The 18,181-nt window shown below is 41.2% G+C and overlaps 2 protein-coding genes and 2 long non-coding RNA genes across 4 annotated transcripts in view; 2 read left to right on the top strand and 2 right to left on the bottom strand.

The window, feature by feature from the left end:
* klhl38b (kelch-like family member 38b) overlaps positions 1–2,769 on the top strand; it is a 3,181-nt gene extending 412 nt beyond the window's left edge. The window contains exons 2-5 of the mRNA XM_034873974.1: positions 526–1,746; positions 1,846–1,987; positions 2,130–2,235; positions 2,447–2,769. Coding sequence (XP_034729865.1) covers positions 527–1,746; positions 1,846–1,987; positions 2,130–2,235; positions 2,447–2,769 — 1,791 coding nt within the window. The 5' untranslated portion in view covers position 526. The remainder of the gene's footprint in view (positions 1–525; positions 1,747–1,845; positions 1,988–2,129; positions 2,236–2,446) is intronic.
* Positions 1–3,586, bottom strand: part of LOC117946116 — a 19,114-nt gene extending 15,528 nt beyond the window's left edge. Inside the window, exon 1 of the long non-coding RNA XR_004656971.1 lies at positions 3,373–3,586. This is a non-coding gene — a long non-coding RNA (uncharacterized LOC117946116). The remainder of the gene's footprint in view (positions 1–3,372) is intronic.
* A 6,714-nt stretch (positions 3,587–10,300) lies between these two features.
* Positions 10,301–17,928, top strand: fbxo32 (F-box protein 32). The gene is made up of 9 exons (XM_034873975.1): positions 10,301–10,568; positions 11,056–11,177; positions 11,521–11,570; positions 11,700–11,792; positions 14,250–14,343; positions 14,986–15,170; positions 15,678–15,860; positions 16,407–16,550; positions 16,672–17,928. Exons 1-9 carry the CDS (start codon positions 10,456–10,458, stop codon positions 16,759–16,761), a joined length of 1,074 nt encoding a protein of 357 aa, XP_034729866.1. The 5' UTR covers positions 10,301–10,455; the 3' UTR covers positions 16,762–17,928.
* On the bottom strand, positions 15,718–16,050 carry LOC117946117. The gene is made up of 2 exons (XR_004656972.1): positions 15,920–16,050; positions 15,718–15,889 (listed from the first exon to the last, which is right to left on the bottom strand). It is a non-coding gene; the product is annotated as an uncharacterized LOC117946117 (long non-coding RNA).
* Positions 17,929–18,181: the final 253 nt, after the last annotated feature.

Genomic DNA, 18,181 nt, shown 5'->3' with positions numbered 1-18,181 from the left:
TCAAATTACTTGCAATCTGTAAACTAGACATTAAGCAGTGGTTTGGTGGAAAGCTTACCAAGAATATTTGCAGGCCATATTTGAATACATGGATACAGGACTTTATTAAAACTCATTCCACTAGCCTGGTTGTGTGGTAATGTGTTTGTTTCACTACCCTTATGATCTTTGTAAATTCTGGGGATTTTAATCAGTATGGACAATAATTAATAACGAAGATGTCTTACAAGCAAATGTGACATTTTCTCAATTTAGTAAATTGTTACTAAATTGTAATCCAGTTTTGATGAAGTCTACGTCATACATTGAAGTAGAGCTTATAATCTTTCAGTTTATGGTTGACAATCGTTCTTTCACAGCAAGTCCTCAAATGGCTACTTAGTAAGCGATCATATAGCTTAAACGCTTGAGTTTGAATTTGTGTAAAGTATATATACAAGTTGATGGAGGTGGTTTGAGCTTCAATAAAAAAAAAAAAAGCCTTAAAACCAACCAAGGTAATAATAACATGGTCTCGCTCCTCAGCATGGACCAACCAGTCAAGGTCTTCCACTACAAAGACCAGGAGCAGTCGTCCAGCCTGCTCCTGCAGCTCAACAGACTGAGACAGGAGAACATCCTGACTGATGTGTCACTGTGTTCAGGGGTCAACACAGAGATCCCATGCCATCGCAACGTCCTGGTCTCCAGCAGCCCCTACTTCAGGGCCATGTTCTGCAACAACTTCATAGAGACACGGCAGACCAAGATCAACTTGAAAGGCGTCCCATCGGCCATTCTGAGCAGCATCATTGACTATGTTTACACAGGACTCATCAGTATCAACATGGAGATCGTCCTGCCTCTGATGCAGGCGGCTTCCATGTTGCAATATGGCCGCGTTTTCGAGGCCTGCTCAAGCTTCCTTCAGGAGCAACTGAGCCCTGACAACTGTTTGAGCATGATAAGACTCTCCGAGATCGTGGCTTGTAACAGTTTGAGAGACAAAGCAAAGGAGATGGCCGTGAAGAGCTTCTCCGATGTGTCGGCATCTGAGGATCTGTGTGAGCTCTCCTTACCAGAGCTCATGGGATACCTCGAAGATGATGGTCTTTGTGCGGAGGAGGAGCAGGTCTTTGAAACACTTGTTGCTTGGATCCACCATGATCCTCTATCAAGGCGTGGCGCCATCAGTGACCTTTTTAAGAAAGTTCGCCTACGTCACATCCATCCTACATACCTCTTCCAATTCATAGCCAACGACCCGCTGATCCAGTCCTCCCCGCTCTGCACCGAGCTCGTAGAATCTGTTAGACGCCTGATGTTTTCCGGCAGCACAAAATGCAATGATGACTCAGCAGTTGGCTTCAAACCTCTCTGGGTGGCACCAAGGCGCTACTCTTACCACGACATGTTGGTGGTTGTGGGAGGGAGGAAGAACAACGAGCAGACGTCGAGGGAGGCCCTCTTCTTTGATGAGAAGATCGATAAATGGCAGTGGCTCGCCAAGCTGCCCATTCGTCTGTACAAAGCCTCCTATGTCGCCCTACACAGTGTCCTGTATGTAATTGGAGGCCTGACTGCAAACACAAAGTGCGGCAAAGTAAATACAACTGTCTACACACTCTCCCTCAAGACCAACCAGTGGCGGACGGCAGAGCCCATGCTGGAGCCACGCTTTGCCCACCAGAGTGTCTCGTATCTCCACTTCATCTTTGTCCTGGGGGGCCTGGGGCCTGACAAACGACTGACAGGCAGTGTGGAGAGGTAAGTTAGACCATAATTATCCTCAACCAAAACCGTCTGTTGGTAATAGCCTACAACACATACAGCAAATAATAACACATCTGTCAATAATGCTTTCAGGTACAACAGTATGTTCAACCAATGGGAGACGATGGCGCCCATGCCTGAGGCTGTGTTGCACCCTGCAGTAGCCGCTACCAACCAAAGGATATATGTGTTTGGAGGAGCAGATGCCATGCAGAACCCAGTCAGAATAATACAGGTATGACACAATGTTCTTTAATCACTAAATTTACGTTTCGATTAGTCTGCGTTCCTATTCATTCACCCATCTATCCATTTTAATTTATTCACTCAACAAGCATCTATTTCTCTTCACCCCTGCTCCCCCTCCCCACCTGTAGGTGTATCACATTGCCAGAAACATGTGGTCTAAGATGGAGAACAGAACAGTGAAGAATGTGTCTGCTCCTGCAGCCATTGTGGATGACAAAATCTACATTATTGGAGGTAGATATGTACTTGTGGTGATAAGGGCTAATAAATGTATACACAGTGCACCTTGGATTCAGCAAGAGAGAAAAAATAGAACCTTATTCATTTTGCTATAATTCACTACTATTGGTGTATGTCTTAATGAATCAGACTGTAGAGTTACACCAAGGCATTCTGATTGAGCTACACGTGCTGCTCTCTCAAATGAATGTCTGTCCTGTCACAGGATACACCAGGAGAATGATCGCCTACGACACCAAGGCCAACCGGTTCGTCAAGTGTGCCAACCTGAAGGAGAGGAGGATGCACCACTCTGCCACCGTTCTCAACAACAAAGTCTACGTCACCGGCGGACGTCACATCAACGGCCACGACGTCGTCGAGGACTCAGACAATTTTGAGTGCTATGACCCAAAGACAGACACTTGGACATCTAAGGGGTCTTTGCCGTATAAACTGTTTGACCATGGCTCGCTGACTCTGACGTATTTCTCAAACAGGCATGGACAAAATCAAAGCTCGGATTCATATTCTAATGCTATTATTTGAGACCAGTTTATTTATAACTGACGATGTAGAAAAAAGGTCTCATTTTAAAAACTCATTGTACATGGTTTTATTTTGTAGCAGATCTGCACTATTCCAACTTTAATGAGTAATTATTACTTATTAAAAAGTCCATTACTGACACATTAGATCTGACGTACCTCAATAAATCAAAATATATATAGTATGATTTGTTAAATGCGTAAGTCATTTTTATACCTCGAAATGTACTTTTATATGTATAACATTAATTTTTTTATTTAGTTTTATATGTTGTATATGTATAACTAAACCTATGAAAACAAGCAATCTTGCTCCATGTCCCCTTCTCAACCTGTCTGACTTCACAAAAGGTGAAAGTGCTATTTTCAGCCTGTATTAAATCATGAGATTTTGACTTGTCATGTATAAATCCCGGGGCTGTGTACTGTTTGGTACAAGTCAGAGCTGCTGCTGTGTCTGGTGACTGTTTGGATCACTGGCTGTTGCTTCAGTGCAAAATGATGAAAATATGATGAGACATCAAATATCCAAATATTTCATGCAGTGTTGAAATCAGAATAGCATAGTACACGTTTAAAATGTAGCTTTAGACTGCATTTAAACAACTTTGGTAGGGCTTTTAGGTTTTGTATTTTCCCACTGCTGAGGACTCATTACCCTATGTAATATATTGCACAATATAGTTCGGTATTATCAGCAATTATACTGTGTCTACGGTATGCTGAAATAATACCTGACTTTGCTTTATGAATTTGAGGCATTGAGGCTTTTTTTTTTAAACGCTTCAAATTCTGTATTTAGTAAGGTACAATTTTACCTTTTTAAAAAAAAAACGGTTTCTTCTGATGTTTTTGTACTGTTTTTTTCTGGTTTTGTTTACTGATTTTTCACAATAAAAATTCAATCCATATACACCTCTCTCCATCTTTCAGTGCAGCATGTCTTCACGGTGTTTAGTCAGTTCACAGTGAATGCAATCTGAGCGCCTGTGTGTCCTGTATGTGTCATCATGTGCCTGTTTAACCCCGCTCACACTCCTGTCCACACAGGTCTTAACATGCCCAGGCAGGGTCCTCACACACAGGATATTATAGGAAAAGGATCCTTTTACTAGGAACAGCTTTAAAAATTAGCCAGTTGGGAACAGGATGAAATGGCTTTGTTCTACCTGTTGCATGTGGAATTAAAGCCAGTGGTGCCCCAAGGGGGTCTCAGCTGGCTAAAATGAATGTGTATGTTTCTGCTCAGCTATGAGCTGCAGCTTCAGGGGCTGCATCCTTTGAGGCTGCATTCGAGGAACGTTTGCTTTACACCGGCGCGACAAAGGCTGTCCCGTTTAATTTAACTTCTAAGGCTCCTTCAAATGCGGTCTCCTTTTAAAGAATTTGGAGGACCCAAGTGTTCTATCCTTCGCAGCCCCAAGATTCACAGCATTAATTTCGGCATGATGAAAAGGAAGATGGGAGACATTAAAGCCCGATTCGGTTGCCTGTTTAGCCCGCAAGACAGAATAACAGTACTACTACTGAAGCGTTTAGTAAGTACTAAAGTGTTTGTCGGACCACAATTTTAAGGGCTGGAATTTGTTTTTAAATTACCTTTAATTTGTTAATATAGATTGATGCAGACAATTCAGATAATTGCACCAATTACATAATTTCATTCATCAATTACTTTTAGAGACCAATGTCAGCTGTTTTGTGTGGAGTACACATACTGTGATCAGGTGATATAACACAGGACTCTCCGTGTGCATTTCTTTGAAACTAGAAGTCACTGAGTCAAAAGTTTCAGTTGCTCAGCGACTAGAGTCCACGGGACAGTGGGTGGAGCGGCTGTGAAAAGGTGGGGGGGGGGCTGGAAGACTATAGGTGATCTGAGGTTATTTTGAGAAACAAACAAGAGTGTGAATGTTACACCATGTGAGGCCTATACTCCTGCCGGTTGCCATGTAAGCTGGCAGATGTGAGAGACTACATAGAGAGAGAGACATAGAGAGAGAGAGAGAGAGAGACACGCACACACACTGATGAGCAGGGTTTCACAACAGAGAATCTGAGCATGTGATGAAACTCATCCAGGAGGAGCAGCAACAGGTGTGTGTGGAACTATGTTTACATGGGGAAGTTTGTGTGTGTGTGTGTGTGTGTGTGTGTGTGTGTGTGTGTGTGTGTGTGTGTATGTGTGTGTGTGTGTGTGTGTGTGTGTGTGTGATTAAGGTTTTTTTGGGGGTAAGGACAGCTGTCTTATCTGGTCACAACATCACAACAAAAACAGGGATCGTGGACAGAGGAGAGGGAGAGAGTGGGATGATTAACTACTAACCTTTGAAATCGTTTATTGTCTAATTTGCTATTTAAAACTCAACACAAGGTATAGCTGAGGCTGATGGGAAGTTAGGGGATAACCAGTGAAGAAGTATTCAGAACCTTTACTTAAGTAAATTGCCAAAACCGCACCGTAAAAATAATGTTATAAGTGAAAGTCCTGCATTGAAAATGTTACTTAAGTAAAAGTATGTAAGTATCATCAGAAAAATGTACTTCAAGTATTATAAGTAAAAGTACTCAATGCGGAAAAATCCTCACATTTTAGAAATTGGCTTGATCAAAACAGTTCTGTCAATGGCTAATCTTTCAGCTGGACTTGTCAGCCTACATTATATATTGTTGGGTAGTTTCATTTATAACATGAATATCTATACAAACTGTTTTGGTAATCAATTTCAATGAGTAACAACATTTAACCTGCTGGTCATACTAATTAGAAAGTCAGGGAATCACCAAAGTCAGTGGGGTCCGTCCACCGGGGACAAGGAATATCTTACGAAATTCTTAAAGGCTTAGGGTTGTCCCAATGTCGAATTTCAAAGGACGTGAGGTTTTGAGTACACACTTACCAAGCCCTTTCCGTCAGTCTGCACTTATGTAGACTTCACCAAAGGGAATTACCCACAGTTCAAAGTGTTGTAACGTTTACCGGGGAGATTGTAGGAAAATCACAGAAATTCCAACACAACACAAGACCACAGAACGGAACGGGCCTGTCGTCCGTACGGACCAGCTTGTAAAACAAGAGTTTGAAAGAATTTGCTATTAGCCGGCCGTCTCCTGTGCCTTGGCCGTGTGGAAAGCAACAAACTTAAAATGTCAGCACCATCTTGCCATGGTAACATGTGATCTCGTGAAATGCTGTCCCAATCCCATTTCTACCTATCTGAGCCCACGTGGCCTAACACACTCACTCACTTAGCACCTGAGATCGATTAAATCTGTGAGTCTTTAGTGCTTCCACTTTGTGATTGGGCCTTTGTACTTCTCAGTATGGCTATCTTCAGAAACTGGTGTAATCTGGGAACTTCAGCACACCGTAAAACAAGTGAAGATAATTACCTCTTCCATCATCCATGGAAGTCCATCATGTTTTTTTAATCCTCTGTATCCTCCTTGGTAGTGTTCATTTTGTCACCTATTTCTAATTTAGTCTTATGCCTTGTGACAAATTTCCTTGTTAGTTTTAGTCATATTTGGTCACACACGTTTTTTCACTAGTCAAGTTTTAGAGGGTTAGGGTTAGGGTCATTTTAGTCTAGCTTCAGTCAAAAGAGAACTCAGCTTTCTTTGTCAAGTCCAAACATTTTTGGTCTTTTTTTTTTAAATAAATTATTTCTGAGATTGTTTCTGATAACTGTTTCAGTCAAATAGTGTTTAACACATCTCAAATATTGGTTAAATGTCATAATTACCTGACAAAAAACACTTTCTTCTCTTCCTTCATGCAAATACAAGCGTACACAGATACGTGTGAGAAAAAAGCCAGGGTTCCTGGGCTCTACAGCACCTTGTTTTGTTGCCAGCAGTTGCATATATTTCTCCATCCACTCTGCAAGATGTTTAAGAGCCGCTTCGCCAGCACTCCTTTTCTTCTCCGGGGTCGGGCACATCACTACGCGCTGTAGCGGCTTCACCAGCAGGCTGAACCGAGCTTCCTCTCTCCCCTGCCAGGGCCCCATTGTTAACTGGATGGCTAGATGAAGAAAAGGGGACACACACGTCTTTTTAACTATCCAATTAAATACAATAACATGATTGATTCCACACAACGCTCTTTGGCTAGTAAAAAGCTCTACTTTGATTCATTTTGGGGTGTCTTATGTAAATGTGCTGTATTTATATAGCGCTTTTCTAGTCCTACAACTACTACTCACTAACCGCTTTTACATCATACAGGATACATTCACCATTCACACACATTCATACACTGTGGCCGAGGATGCCATACAAGGTGTCACCTGCTCATCAGATAAACACTCACACACATTCACACTCCAATGCGCAGCATCGGGGGCAACTTTGGGTTTAGCGTCTTGCCCAAGGACACTTCGACATGGGACTGGGCCGAATGGCAGACAACCGCTCTACCACTGAGCCAAAGCTGCCCTTATGCAATTTTATAGCATTTAAAAAAGAAATTGAAGTGGTTTTGAAATAGTATTGAGTAAAAGTTGACATACTCCAGTCTGTGGTTATCAATCAACATACATTCCTTTAATTTTAGTCGAAATCATTCCTAATAGCTGTGAAACTACAGTTCATAAGTTAGTGTTACGTAGTGTTGAAAACGTCAAAAAAGTGACAAACATTCAAAAAAGTGACAAAAGTGTTGAAAAAAGGGACAAAAATATAAGAAAACGTTTAAAATGATCGATAAAAAGCCTCAATAAAAGTGTTGATTTTGAAATTTGATGGGAAGACAACACAAGGGTTAACAAAACATAAAAGAAGAAGCAGTGAACACTTAAAAGGTTTAATTACAACTAAATCTGGGTTTACCGTGGCAACAAAACTACTTAGCTAAGTTTAGAATAAGATCGTTGTTTGAGTTAAATCAGTACATTTGTTTTCCTTCTTCTGGTTACGTGTGTGACAAAAAATGTGATGTAGTTCTGTTTGTTACGTTATGTTAGAGAAAGCCCGCCATTTACTTTTCATTTTAAACAGGTCTCGTGTTTGTTTGACCTATCCACCACCCTAACCTAACTCCTTATGCGAAGGCGCTCTCCTCATAATTAGCAGGGCTGCCTAACATTAATATGACCATATGGTTTGTAATTCCAAAGGAAAGTCTCACAGAGCCACATCATTAACACTCTACCAAGCACATATCTGGTTCAACATTGTTTGTGATTAACTAGGAAAACTAAACTGATCTCTTTTCAGCAGCAGGTCATTGCTCCTTTCTCAGTTAGTCAGCCACCAACTGACCAAACACTTGCAGGGACTTTCCATGTTCTCCTGTAGTTTGGCCTAATCTAAAAATAGATATTATTCAACTTCAGGGACTCATACCACCATACACATCCCTGTATACCCCCTGCAGTTCACACAATATTAACTTGTCTCAAAGTTCCACTTCCTACACACAGCACTGGGCTCTGTGTGATTACCCACATGGGGAACTGTTGAACTATTTCAGCGTGGCTCACTTCTGCAGTGACTGCAATTGTAAGTCATGATCAGTACATCTAGTCAGAGTACATCTGCTCAATGTGCTTTGACATATTCTCATGTGACGTCTTGTTGACAGATTATGAAAATGCAGAGTGGGTGCAGAGCGTTGACCTCTTGCATATATCAGGGTGTTACAGCAAAACTTCAGGCCCAGATGCACCTGCTCCAAAAACTTCAGCAACACGTGATCTGTAATGAACAGTGCAGGAGTGTTTGAAATGAATTGAATGATTTCAATAACACTGAGATTGAAATGCATTTTGCTGAGGGAAAACCACTTCCCATACTTGTTTATTCTTTGTGAATGTCACAATAAGTCACAGAAGGAATCAACAGAGCCATTGTCAAAAATAAGTTCACTTTATACCACAAAATGATAATTTGTAACCACAAATGAAGAGCCTGCATTTCGTAAACCAGATCAGTTGACAAGCCTAGACTTGCTATACACACATGGTGTGCCCAACACATAAAATACTGGCCAGTTGGTTCTTGGAAGAATTGCACGTTCGTTGTGCACCATGTGAGGCTTCTGACATGTTTCACAGATAGTAACCCGCTTATATTTCCAGATTGTGTTATGAATTATGAGGACCCACAAGGTAAGAGACAGGTGAGACATTAACAGCACTTCCTCAATTGCTGCCTTTGCTATCATCCTTACTGTAGGCTGATTAAAAAAAAATCCAATACACAACACTTTGTTCCTTCCCAAAAGCCTCAGAGATGAGTGTGCAAACATGTCTTGTGTTTAACCAAGCTGATAAGAGTTGACCCAGTGGCCTGGCCAGACTTAGTGACACATTTTCTTTGATGACACAATCCAAAATAAACAAAATACCCTGATTCAGTCTTCACAGATCAGTTGGTGCTGTTTTGGGATAATTGAAATACAATTGTACGTAGAAGCGATATCACAAACTCTCACACACACACACACACACACACACACACACAATGCAACATGATACTCTGGAGGCCATCTTGATCTATTTATAATACCAGGAGTGACTAAGGATCAGGGGACTTTGCAGCTACATTACTGTGAGGCTGAATTTTTCCTTTATATTTCCAATAACATAAGGCCAGTCCTGAAAGGCCTGGGCAAAACACTTCCTGGACAGAAATTACTTTTATCAACACCAATACATTAGTCATTAAAAACTGTAGTGCTTCCATTGTTATAGTCCAGAGGTTTTCAAACTGTGGGTTCCTGTATGGGGTCAGTAACAAAGTCAGAAGCAGGGTGCTGTTTGGTTTCACTATCATATCACATACTTGCATGAAGAGTGGAAGAAAGTTAGCAATACCACAATGTAAAATAATTTGAGGTTCTGCATAGACAGTTCTACTTCTGTAAAAGGGACATAGTATTACAGGGGTTTTCACTAGTTTTGTTGTGGGTCAGGTGACAAGGCAGGGCCTTTAGTATATCCCACAATAATGTATCATATTTTATCATGATTTGGTTAATTTCTCTACAACTACAAAAGTCTCAAAACTACAGAGACACAAAACAACTACAAAAAGGCTAAAAACACTACAAAGAGACTTAGAAGAAGACAGAGATAACACTATAGTCAGATATTTTGTCCCTGGCTTGTTTGCTAAAAGTAGTGAAGTAAAAAGCTCAATATTTCTATCCGAAATATGGTGGAGTTGAAGTACAAAGTATCAGCAATTGTTAACACTCAAGTACATGTATTTATTTTCAAAGTAAGTACAGTATTTGTTAATGTAGCCTAGCTACATTCAACCCTACAGCAGAGGTTAACCTCTGTGCTAGTCTCCCAAGCCGTTTAACATTCAATAAATGCTTTCTAATGGGATTCATCTTATTAAAAATCCTTCCAAATCAATTGCCTTGGTGTCCTCTGTCTCTACTTTTCCATGACATGACACAGATTTGTTACCTCTGCAGTTCTCTCCAAGAGATTTTGCAACGCTCAAGTTGATAAACAAAGCCACGTGTTGCAGGGAAGTTTCCAAAGAGGGCGGGGCTCGTGTATTTCCGGGTTCTGAGTTGAGGATATAAGAAGAGCTGCGCAATGGCAACATTAGACCAGAAATACGTCCAGAACGCGTCGCTTGCAAGAAGGGATACACTCTAACTCAAACAGGGACTATTTCCTGATATTATTATAGCTTTATTTTAACTCGACGTCATCGAACCAGGATGCCTTTCCTCGGACAGGACTGGAGGTCGCCGGGTCAGAGTTGGGTTAAAACCGAGGAGGGGTGGAAAAAGACAACAGCAGACGAGAAAAACAACAATATCTCCGTGGAGAGGTTGGTCATAAAGCAAGTCCTGAGGGGGTCGGCATGACAACAGTTAGCGCAACTCATAAATGCGTCATAGTAGTCAGAGGAAGATGGGGAGGAAGGGGAGATATGTTAAAGAAATTCCAAACACTATTAGGAACAGAGGCCGAGTGGTTGGCAGGCCTAACACCGTCATGCCCCCCCATCTTTTAACCTCTTTGTTTTTCTGAGGCCATGCTACTTGTCCAGGCTAATCACTGAGCTATTAATAAGTTCACAACAAGTGAGGGGATTAACAAACGCCTGTTGAGTCAGTCCACTTTCCTAAATGCCCACACTAACACAAAAAGCTATCCTTCGACAAGGTTAAAGTTAAAACACATGTACATTATACTAACACAGGCAGTATGTATTTGACACCCTGTTTTGATGTTGTGAAAAGTATGGCCTCTGTCCTGGTAGACTGGTGGTTTAATGAAGTATGTGTGGTGTTTTTTTGTGTGTTTTTTTTCAGCTTCTGCAAAGCCAAAGAAGAGGAGTGTTTCAACAAGGAGAACCTGCTGCTCTCTCTTAGCTTCGACATGTCTGCCAAGAAGAGGAAAAAAGACCACATGAACAACAACACCAAGGTCCCCTGTGAGTCACAGTCAAAGGGCCACACAGCACAAAGGATAATATTTTGTAATTTAATGTGCGGGGTTATAAATGGCATAATAATATTCCAAAGTTGGCTTCAAGACCAAAAATATTAACAGGCGAGGGTTGGGAGGATGTTATGCTATGTGCATGAGGAGGAACACTTCCTGATAATATGGTTTATGATACATTTTCCATCATTTATAAACTGGTTTACTAACTATACTGTCTTTTGAAATTGCATCTTATTGGTGTGTGCGCATGCATTTGTACACACACACACACACACACAAGTTGTTTAATGAGGGCAGGCCATTAATATAAACATTCTGCTTTCTCACAGATTTCCACAGGGAAAACTGGATTTATGTTCATAAAGGAAGCACCAAGGAGGTAACAAACCAACTCACTCACTTTCACATCAACTTTTCATATCAACATTCCTAATGTAAGCATGCTGAGAAAACCCTGTACCCCTGCCGATGATCTCAATCTAATACCCTGATAATTGAATTTCCCCAGCGCCACGGATACTGTACACTGGGAGAGGCCTTCAACCGCTTGGATTTCTGCAGTGCCATCAAGGACACGAGGAGATTTAATTATGTTGTCAGAGTGAGTCCTCCTCTTTTTCTTCCAGTTTCTCCTGACCCTTGTGATTGGCTTCCTCTGTGGTTGTTAATAGGCAATGTTTTGTCAGTGGCAGAGTAGAGGTTAAGGTTAAGCGGGTGTGTATGCTTCTGCCTGGCTCTTATCAATGCTCTGCAGACAGAGCTCTCTCAGTGGGGGTGATACCAACCCAGGGAGTGTATGTGTGTTTTTTTGTGGCAGGGTAAAAGTGTGACATAACATGACATTTAGCTGTATAGCCATTTGGCATCCCTTGAATTGAATTAACCTATTGCTTTATGTAAAAATCACTTCCTCTTTGCTAACCAGTTTATTCCCTTCAAGCATTTTATGACTCTGAATTCTTAGTGTACACTTGATGCACTAGGTTTCAACAGTACACACACTAGGGATGCCAAAAGGCTTTGTGAAAAATGTCCACTAGAAGAAGGATGTGACTTTGTCAACATTCATTATATCAATAAGGTAATTTCATAATGGGATATTATACAAGAATCCCTTAGTTGAATTTGGAGCTTTTCCCCTCCACGTCAAAGTGTCATCACACTGAACCAAACACCAGCTCTCCCACATGTGAGCTAGATGCATATGGTGTTGTTATGTGCCGGGTGGGGAGCTGGGGGTGTGTGACAGCTGTGCGACCATCCAACGGGGGTTTATGATACCAGACCTGGTGGTTTCCAGGGGATTCAGACCCCTGTATGTGTATGTATATGTATATATATATATATATATATATATATATATATATATATACACACACACAGGTCTCTGCCAGACTCCTCTTTCTACGTTAATCCTACTGTCTTTCATGCCTCAGTTTTATGTTGAGCTTTCTCTTTCCTATTTAAGTGCCTGCCTAATGAATGTGATGGGATGTACCAATTTCTGCCTGACCAGGAGGAGACGTACAGATTTTCCATTTTGACTGGACAGTAACATATTTTATGACTTGTTTCTTTTTAATTTCCAGCCATAAATCCCAAGTTTAGGGTAGATGAATCAGAATATAAAATAATCCATCATTCCACAAGTGATCTAAGTTTCTAATGTCTTTACACAGAATGTTCAACATAAAGTTTGACATTTGTCTCTGAAGTTTTGGATTGACCTTTTTAGTGCAGGTTTCAGCTAACAAGTGCAGTGTGGTAAGCCACGCTGTGTAACCCTAGCGTCTAGTCTGGACACGGTGTCCTAGGTCACTGTTCTTCACTGGTTGTGTCTGATGGCATTTGCGGGTTCATTTAACTCCGTCTCAGTTACAGGGATCGGGTTCTTCCACAAAGAGACAACGAGAGATCCTCTCTTTTCTTAAAGCAGACAAATGGAGGCTATTTCAAAGAGACAGAAACCTTAAAATTAAGTTGTTTTAGCAGAGCCATTATAAAATAACAAAAAGATGCAGTGCTTCAAATACTGTTGTTTTTGTGGAAAACTATTGAGCCACACTCCAAGCTGTGGAGAGCAGTAGGAGCTAAAAGTAGATATGGAAACGCACATTGTTCTGCATGGCTGCTCTACAAAGAGAGGAACACTTGATGAGCTGCTAAAAGAAGAAAGGCACGGGATTAGGTTTTAGGAATGGAGCTGAAAACGCGAGCCAGGAGGAAGCAAAGAAGCTTAAAATTGGTAAAAACGCAGGCACGAAGGGTGAGGATGTAGAAGAAGTAATTTAGTTTGGTACTATTAAGACCCCAAACTCATCTACTTTTTATTTAGGATTTGGCTGAATACGTACTTTCAGTAGGCCCAATTCACAGTAATGAACCTGCATCTTTGGTTAATTAGTTTTAAGAGCTTAGATTTATGCAATGCTGTCTTTTTATGCCTCCCAAAAACTTACTGTCACAAGTTTCCCCTCCAGTCTACCAGAAAGCTCCCCAACAATATGTTGACGTTGGAATGATGACAAAGGTCATATGCGCTGCTCAGAATTGACCAAGGGGGAACTTAAGTTTCTCCATGATGTCACAGACATGCCACCTTGGAACCCACTGTTTGTCCGCTAGCCAACGGCAACAACTGCGCAGACATACACACACACATATAAGTGCAGACACACTCTGTCAAATGATTCAGCTAATTCACATGACAGGAGGGTCAGGAGTCAAATGATATGCTGGTGTGCGGAGGCGGATGTTGTTGACAGCACAGGCTGTTGTCCAACACCTTTCTAGTAGCTTCTTTCTCAAAAGAGACTCTGATCAAGAGTGATCAGAGCCAAACATGCTGTTTATATGGTTGTTGGATTCAGCTTCAGAGAGTAATGACCAGAAACAGCAGCTCCCAGTTTGTTCTGGACAGCATTTATTGTTAGGATTACAAGTGTCTTTTCTAAGAATGCAGCATAACAAACATAATGAGGCAGTGGAACAGAGAGTCTCAGCAGCTGACGGGATGAAATTTATGTTCTTTCTTTCTTTCTTTCTTTCTCTGCTCTAGCTCCTGGAGCTTATCGCCAAATCCCAGCTCCCTTCACTCAGTGGAGTGGCGCAGAAAAACTACATGAATATTCTGGAGAGAGTGGTACAGAAAGGTGAGCCCTGTCGCTCTTGTCGCATTCTTTTAAAGTCCTACTCAACTAGTTTCTCTCCTTTTGGTCTACAGGGTGATTTTCCACTTCACACTCATGCAACAATTCACAAACACACAAATGGCACCTCATTCGGCCTATTTAGTTTTCTTTAGTGTGGGATCAAATGTTAAGTAGACTCCTCTTCTTTCTAATAGACATAAATGCATAATAATGAGGCCTTCCAGCTCTGTTTGCAGCAACGGGTGAGAAAATGAGCCCTAAAGACCTATAAAGAAGGCCGAGGAGGGAATTTAGTGCTTTAATGGCACAGTGAGAAACACTGACAGTCCCCAGACGCCTCAGCGAGCCTCAGTGTAAACTAAATGTTCCCTCTGCTAAACAGAGATTCAGGCTGTTTAGGTGGCGTTCTGAAACCTGTTGGGCAAATATTATAAACGTTAAAGGAGAAGAGTACAGCCACACCAAAACACTTGCTTTAAATAATGTGCTTTTTGATGACTCCCGATACATATTTAACTTTTTAGCTGTTTGCATGCTAGCTGCTAATCTCTCTGTAATACCCAGGCTTTAAAACCTCACTTATAAGCCACAATTGGAGTATTAAATTGAGGTAAATAAATATCTTATGATTTTCCTCCTCAGTTCTGGATGACCAGCAGAACGTTCGCCCCATCAAAGAGCTACTGCAGACGCTCTATGTCTCCCTGTGTAGTCTGGTTCAGGACATGGGCAAGTCTGTCCTGGTGGGGAACATCAACACCTGGCTGCACCGCATGGAGAACATCCTGCAGTGGCACCAGCAGCTAGACAACATCCAGATCAACAGGGTAAGCATCTGCTCAAAATACAGGGCTAGGAGCCTGATTCAGCAAAGTACTCTTATGATTAGGGCTGCACAATTAATCATAAGTCTATCGCACTATGGACTTGTGCAATATCCAAATCGCAAGGTGCGCAATTATTGTTAAAGACTAAATGCGTGTCAAACCGTTATTAATTAGGATGGTGCTGCAGAGACGTCCCAGGCTACATAGGCTATCCTACAGACTAAAGACAAAATCTTTGTTTGGTACAGATCCTTGCAAATATCACACTCTCAATCATCCTTTTCATTTTTTAAAATTATAATATTTTTTAATGAAATAGGAAATAATGATGAAACTGATTATTCCCTCCGATTTCGCAAATTGTATTACAATTGCAATATCAGTCAAAATAATCGCAATTAGATATTTTCCTCATATCCTTCAGCCCTACTTATGATGGAAAATTTAGACCTTAATGCAAATGTCCATTATATTCACAACTTTCCTTATAACGCCTGTTTTCTTCAGCCCACATCTACTGGCCTGACTCTGACCCACCTGCCTGCCAGTCTCCAGTTGAACATCATGCAGCGTCTGACGGACGGCAGGGACCTGGTCAGCCTGGGCCAGGTGTGCCCCGAGCTGGGGGGCCTCACTGAGGACCGGCTGCTGTGGAAGAGACTCTGCCAGTACCACTTCACAGACAGACAGGCATGTAGAAATGAATGAGTGGATGATCCCTAAATGCACATAGAATGAGATTGATGCACTCTTCCTTGCCCTTACACACATTTGCATACATGGCAGGTTGTCAGTGTTGCTCGTTGTCCTCACAATGACAAGGTTACATGCTTGAGACCTTAAAAAAACAAGACAACAGAGCTGTCTTTTTGATATACACATTATTAAAATCAAAATACAAGGTGTTCAAGCATCTCTGACAAATGAGACTTGCTAGTGGATATAAGGAGGCCTTAGTGCACATACTGGCACTACAGTAACCTAGCACCATGCTCACAAACATGCACTTGTATAGAAAGACGTTCTCAGGCGTTAAAAGTAGGTTACAGTGAAGCTTTCCTAAAGGTTAAAGTGCTTTTTAGATTTAGTTGTCCTATCTATTAATGCTCCATCTTTTACTATGTGTAGTAGTGAATTGGGATACAAATGAAATTCTTAAGAACGTTGACATTAAAGTAGATATTTCATTTGATATTATTTGGGCCCTGTCTTAAAGTCTATTTACCTCTTCTTTAGATCCGGAAGCGCCTGATGGTGTCAGACAAAGGGCAGCTGGAGTGGAAGAAGATGTATTTTAAGCTGAGTCGCTGCTATCCTCACAGAGAGCAATACAGCGACACCCTGCACTTCTGCACACACTGCCACATCCTTTTCTGGAAGGTAGTATTTTTTGTTTCTTTTTTTTCTTCCTCTGCTGTGCACTTGATCAAAGTGGATAAGAAACTCAAATGTCACTGTTAGTAAAGCAGAAACTGATAGTTGTGTCTTTTTCTTTTCCCAGGACACAAACCATCCCTGCACAGCCAACAACCCAGACAGTTGCACCATGTCCCTCTACCCTCAAGACTTTATTAACCTTTTCAACTTCTGATTTCCCCCTCCCCCCCCAAATCCAGATGATCAGACTGTACATACTGTAAATACAAATGTACAATAATGTTTGTTTTTTTAATGGCACAATCAATTCCTGGATGTGTTTTTTAGTTGAGGTTTGACTGGAGGGGGTTCAGGCAGTGGGACATTATGCAATCGGTTTCTTTGAAAGGGTACAGAGACCTTTGGGAGAGTTCAGTTGAAAAGCAAGTGACTGTGACGGAGTGGAAAAGAGATGTAGCAGCCAGTCAGCCTGGCGGATAAAGGGAACACTCAGCTGTCAGAGTTTAGTCTTAGTTCAGTTTTATTTTATTTTTTGGAAGTACACCTCCAAAGTAAACACACCTGTTGACCTCAGATGTGCTCTTGTTTTTCCCAATTTAGAATTTTTTTATTTTATATTTATTTTTGGTTTTCAACCCTTTTAATTCAAACCTGTTTGAAATTGTGATTTGTTATTTATATTAAAAAGCCCGCTCACATGGGGGAGATGCCATGTGTTGAGGTTCAGATGCAATAATATCCTGTGCACTGGGACGGAGAGATGGAAATCTTGAGTTGCTGCAGAGATAATGAATGTAAGCAAGGGAGTCGTCGTTGATCGTTAGACTGAATGATGATTCTATATGTTGACACACCAGCGTGTTGTCTATTTTCTTTGTTTTTCACTTTTATAAAGATTTGATATGACTTTTTTTTTTTTTTTTTTTTAATTGTGTGTTGTTTTCTGCTGTGGCTGCTATAGCAACAGCACAGGAGTGCAGCATTACCAAAGATTGTAATCTAAGTCAGTATAAAGATGGCATGTGCCTTTATCACGGAACTTGAAACCGGTACAGCTAAATCCTCATTTGCAATGTTTTCAGATCCTGATGCTGTTTTTGTCAACATGTCTCATTTACAGGAGTGCTATGATACCAAAGATTGATTGTCTGAAACATCTTATTTTTTGCTGTAGCCTCCTGCATGCTTTTTTTTCAAACACCCAGCTGATTGTGTTTGTTTGTTGAGATTCTGGCAAGGATGGGAAGGATTTGTATAAAGGTGCACTTTGACCCAGACCTTCCTCTATTACTGCTCAGACAGTGAGGAATGATGTACATGCTATGCAATGCGTTCTGTTTATGTTCTGTTGAATAAATAAAAGAAAATAATCTTACCTCCATCTGTTTTATGTAGTCACTCCATCTTAAGCACACACTGAAGAATTATGTAGGACAATAATTGGTGCGTAAGAAGCCAGGATCTGGTCAACGGCAACATTGTGCTCTCTATTGGACAAATGATGAACTGCACGGTAGTAGTTCAAAAAAACAAATCTTGGTACGGGTACTGTTTGTACTCAGGACATCATTACAACAACTCTGTTTTCTCTGCCTCCGATTTTCCGTCACTCTTCATACCTAAGTGTTTCTTCC

The sequence above is a fragment of the Etheostoma cragini genome, chromosome 6 (genome assembly GCF_013103735.1).
Source record: "Etheostoma cragini isolate CJK2018 chromosome 6, CSU_Ecrag_1.0, whole genome shotgun sequence".
NCBI lineage: Eukaryota > Metazoa > Chordata > Actinopteri > Perciformes > Percidae > Etheostoma > Etheostoma cragini.
The sequence above is the reverse complement of the archived record's forward strand: the minus strand, read 5'-3'. Positions and strand labels throughout refer to the sequence as shown.

Excerpts from the sequence above, each read along its gene's own strand:
- fbxo32 (XM_034873975.1), top strand. The coding sequence starts at position 10,456 with ATGCCTTTCCTCGGACAGGACTGGAGGTCGCCGGGTCAGAGTTGGGTT. Across the intron at positions 11,571-11,699 it reads ATAAAGGAAGCACCAAGGAG|CGCCACGGATACTGTACACT; the intron begins GTAACAAACCAA and ends GAATTTCCCCAG. Across the intron at positions 16,551-16,671 it reads GCCACATCCTTTTCTGGAAG|GACACAAACCATCCCTGCAC; the intron begins GTAGTATTTTTT and ends TTCTTTTCCCAG.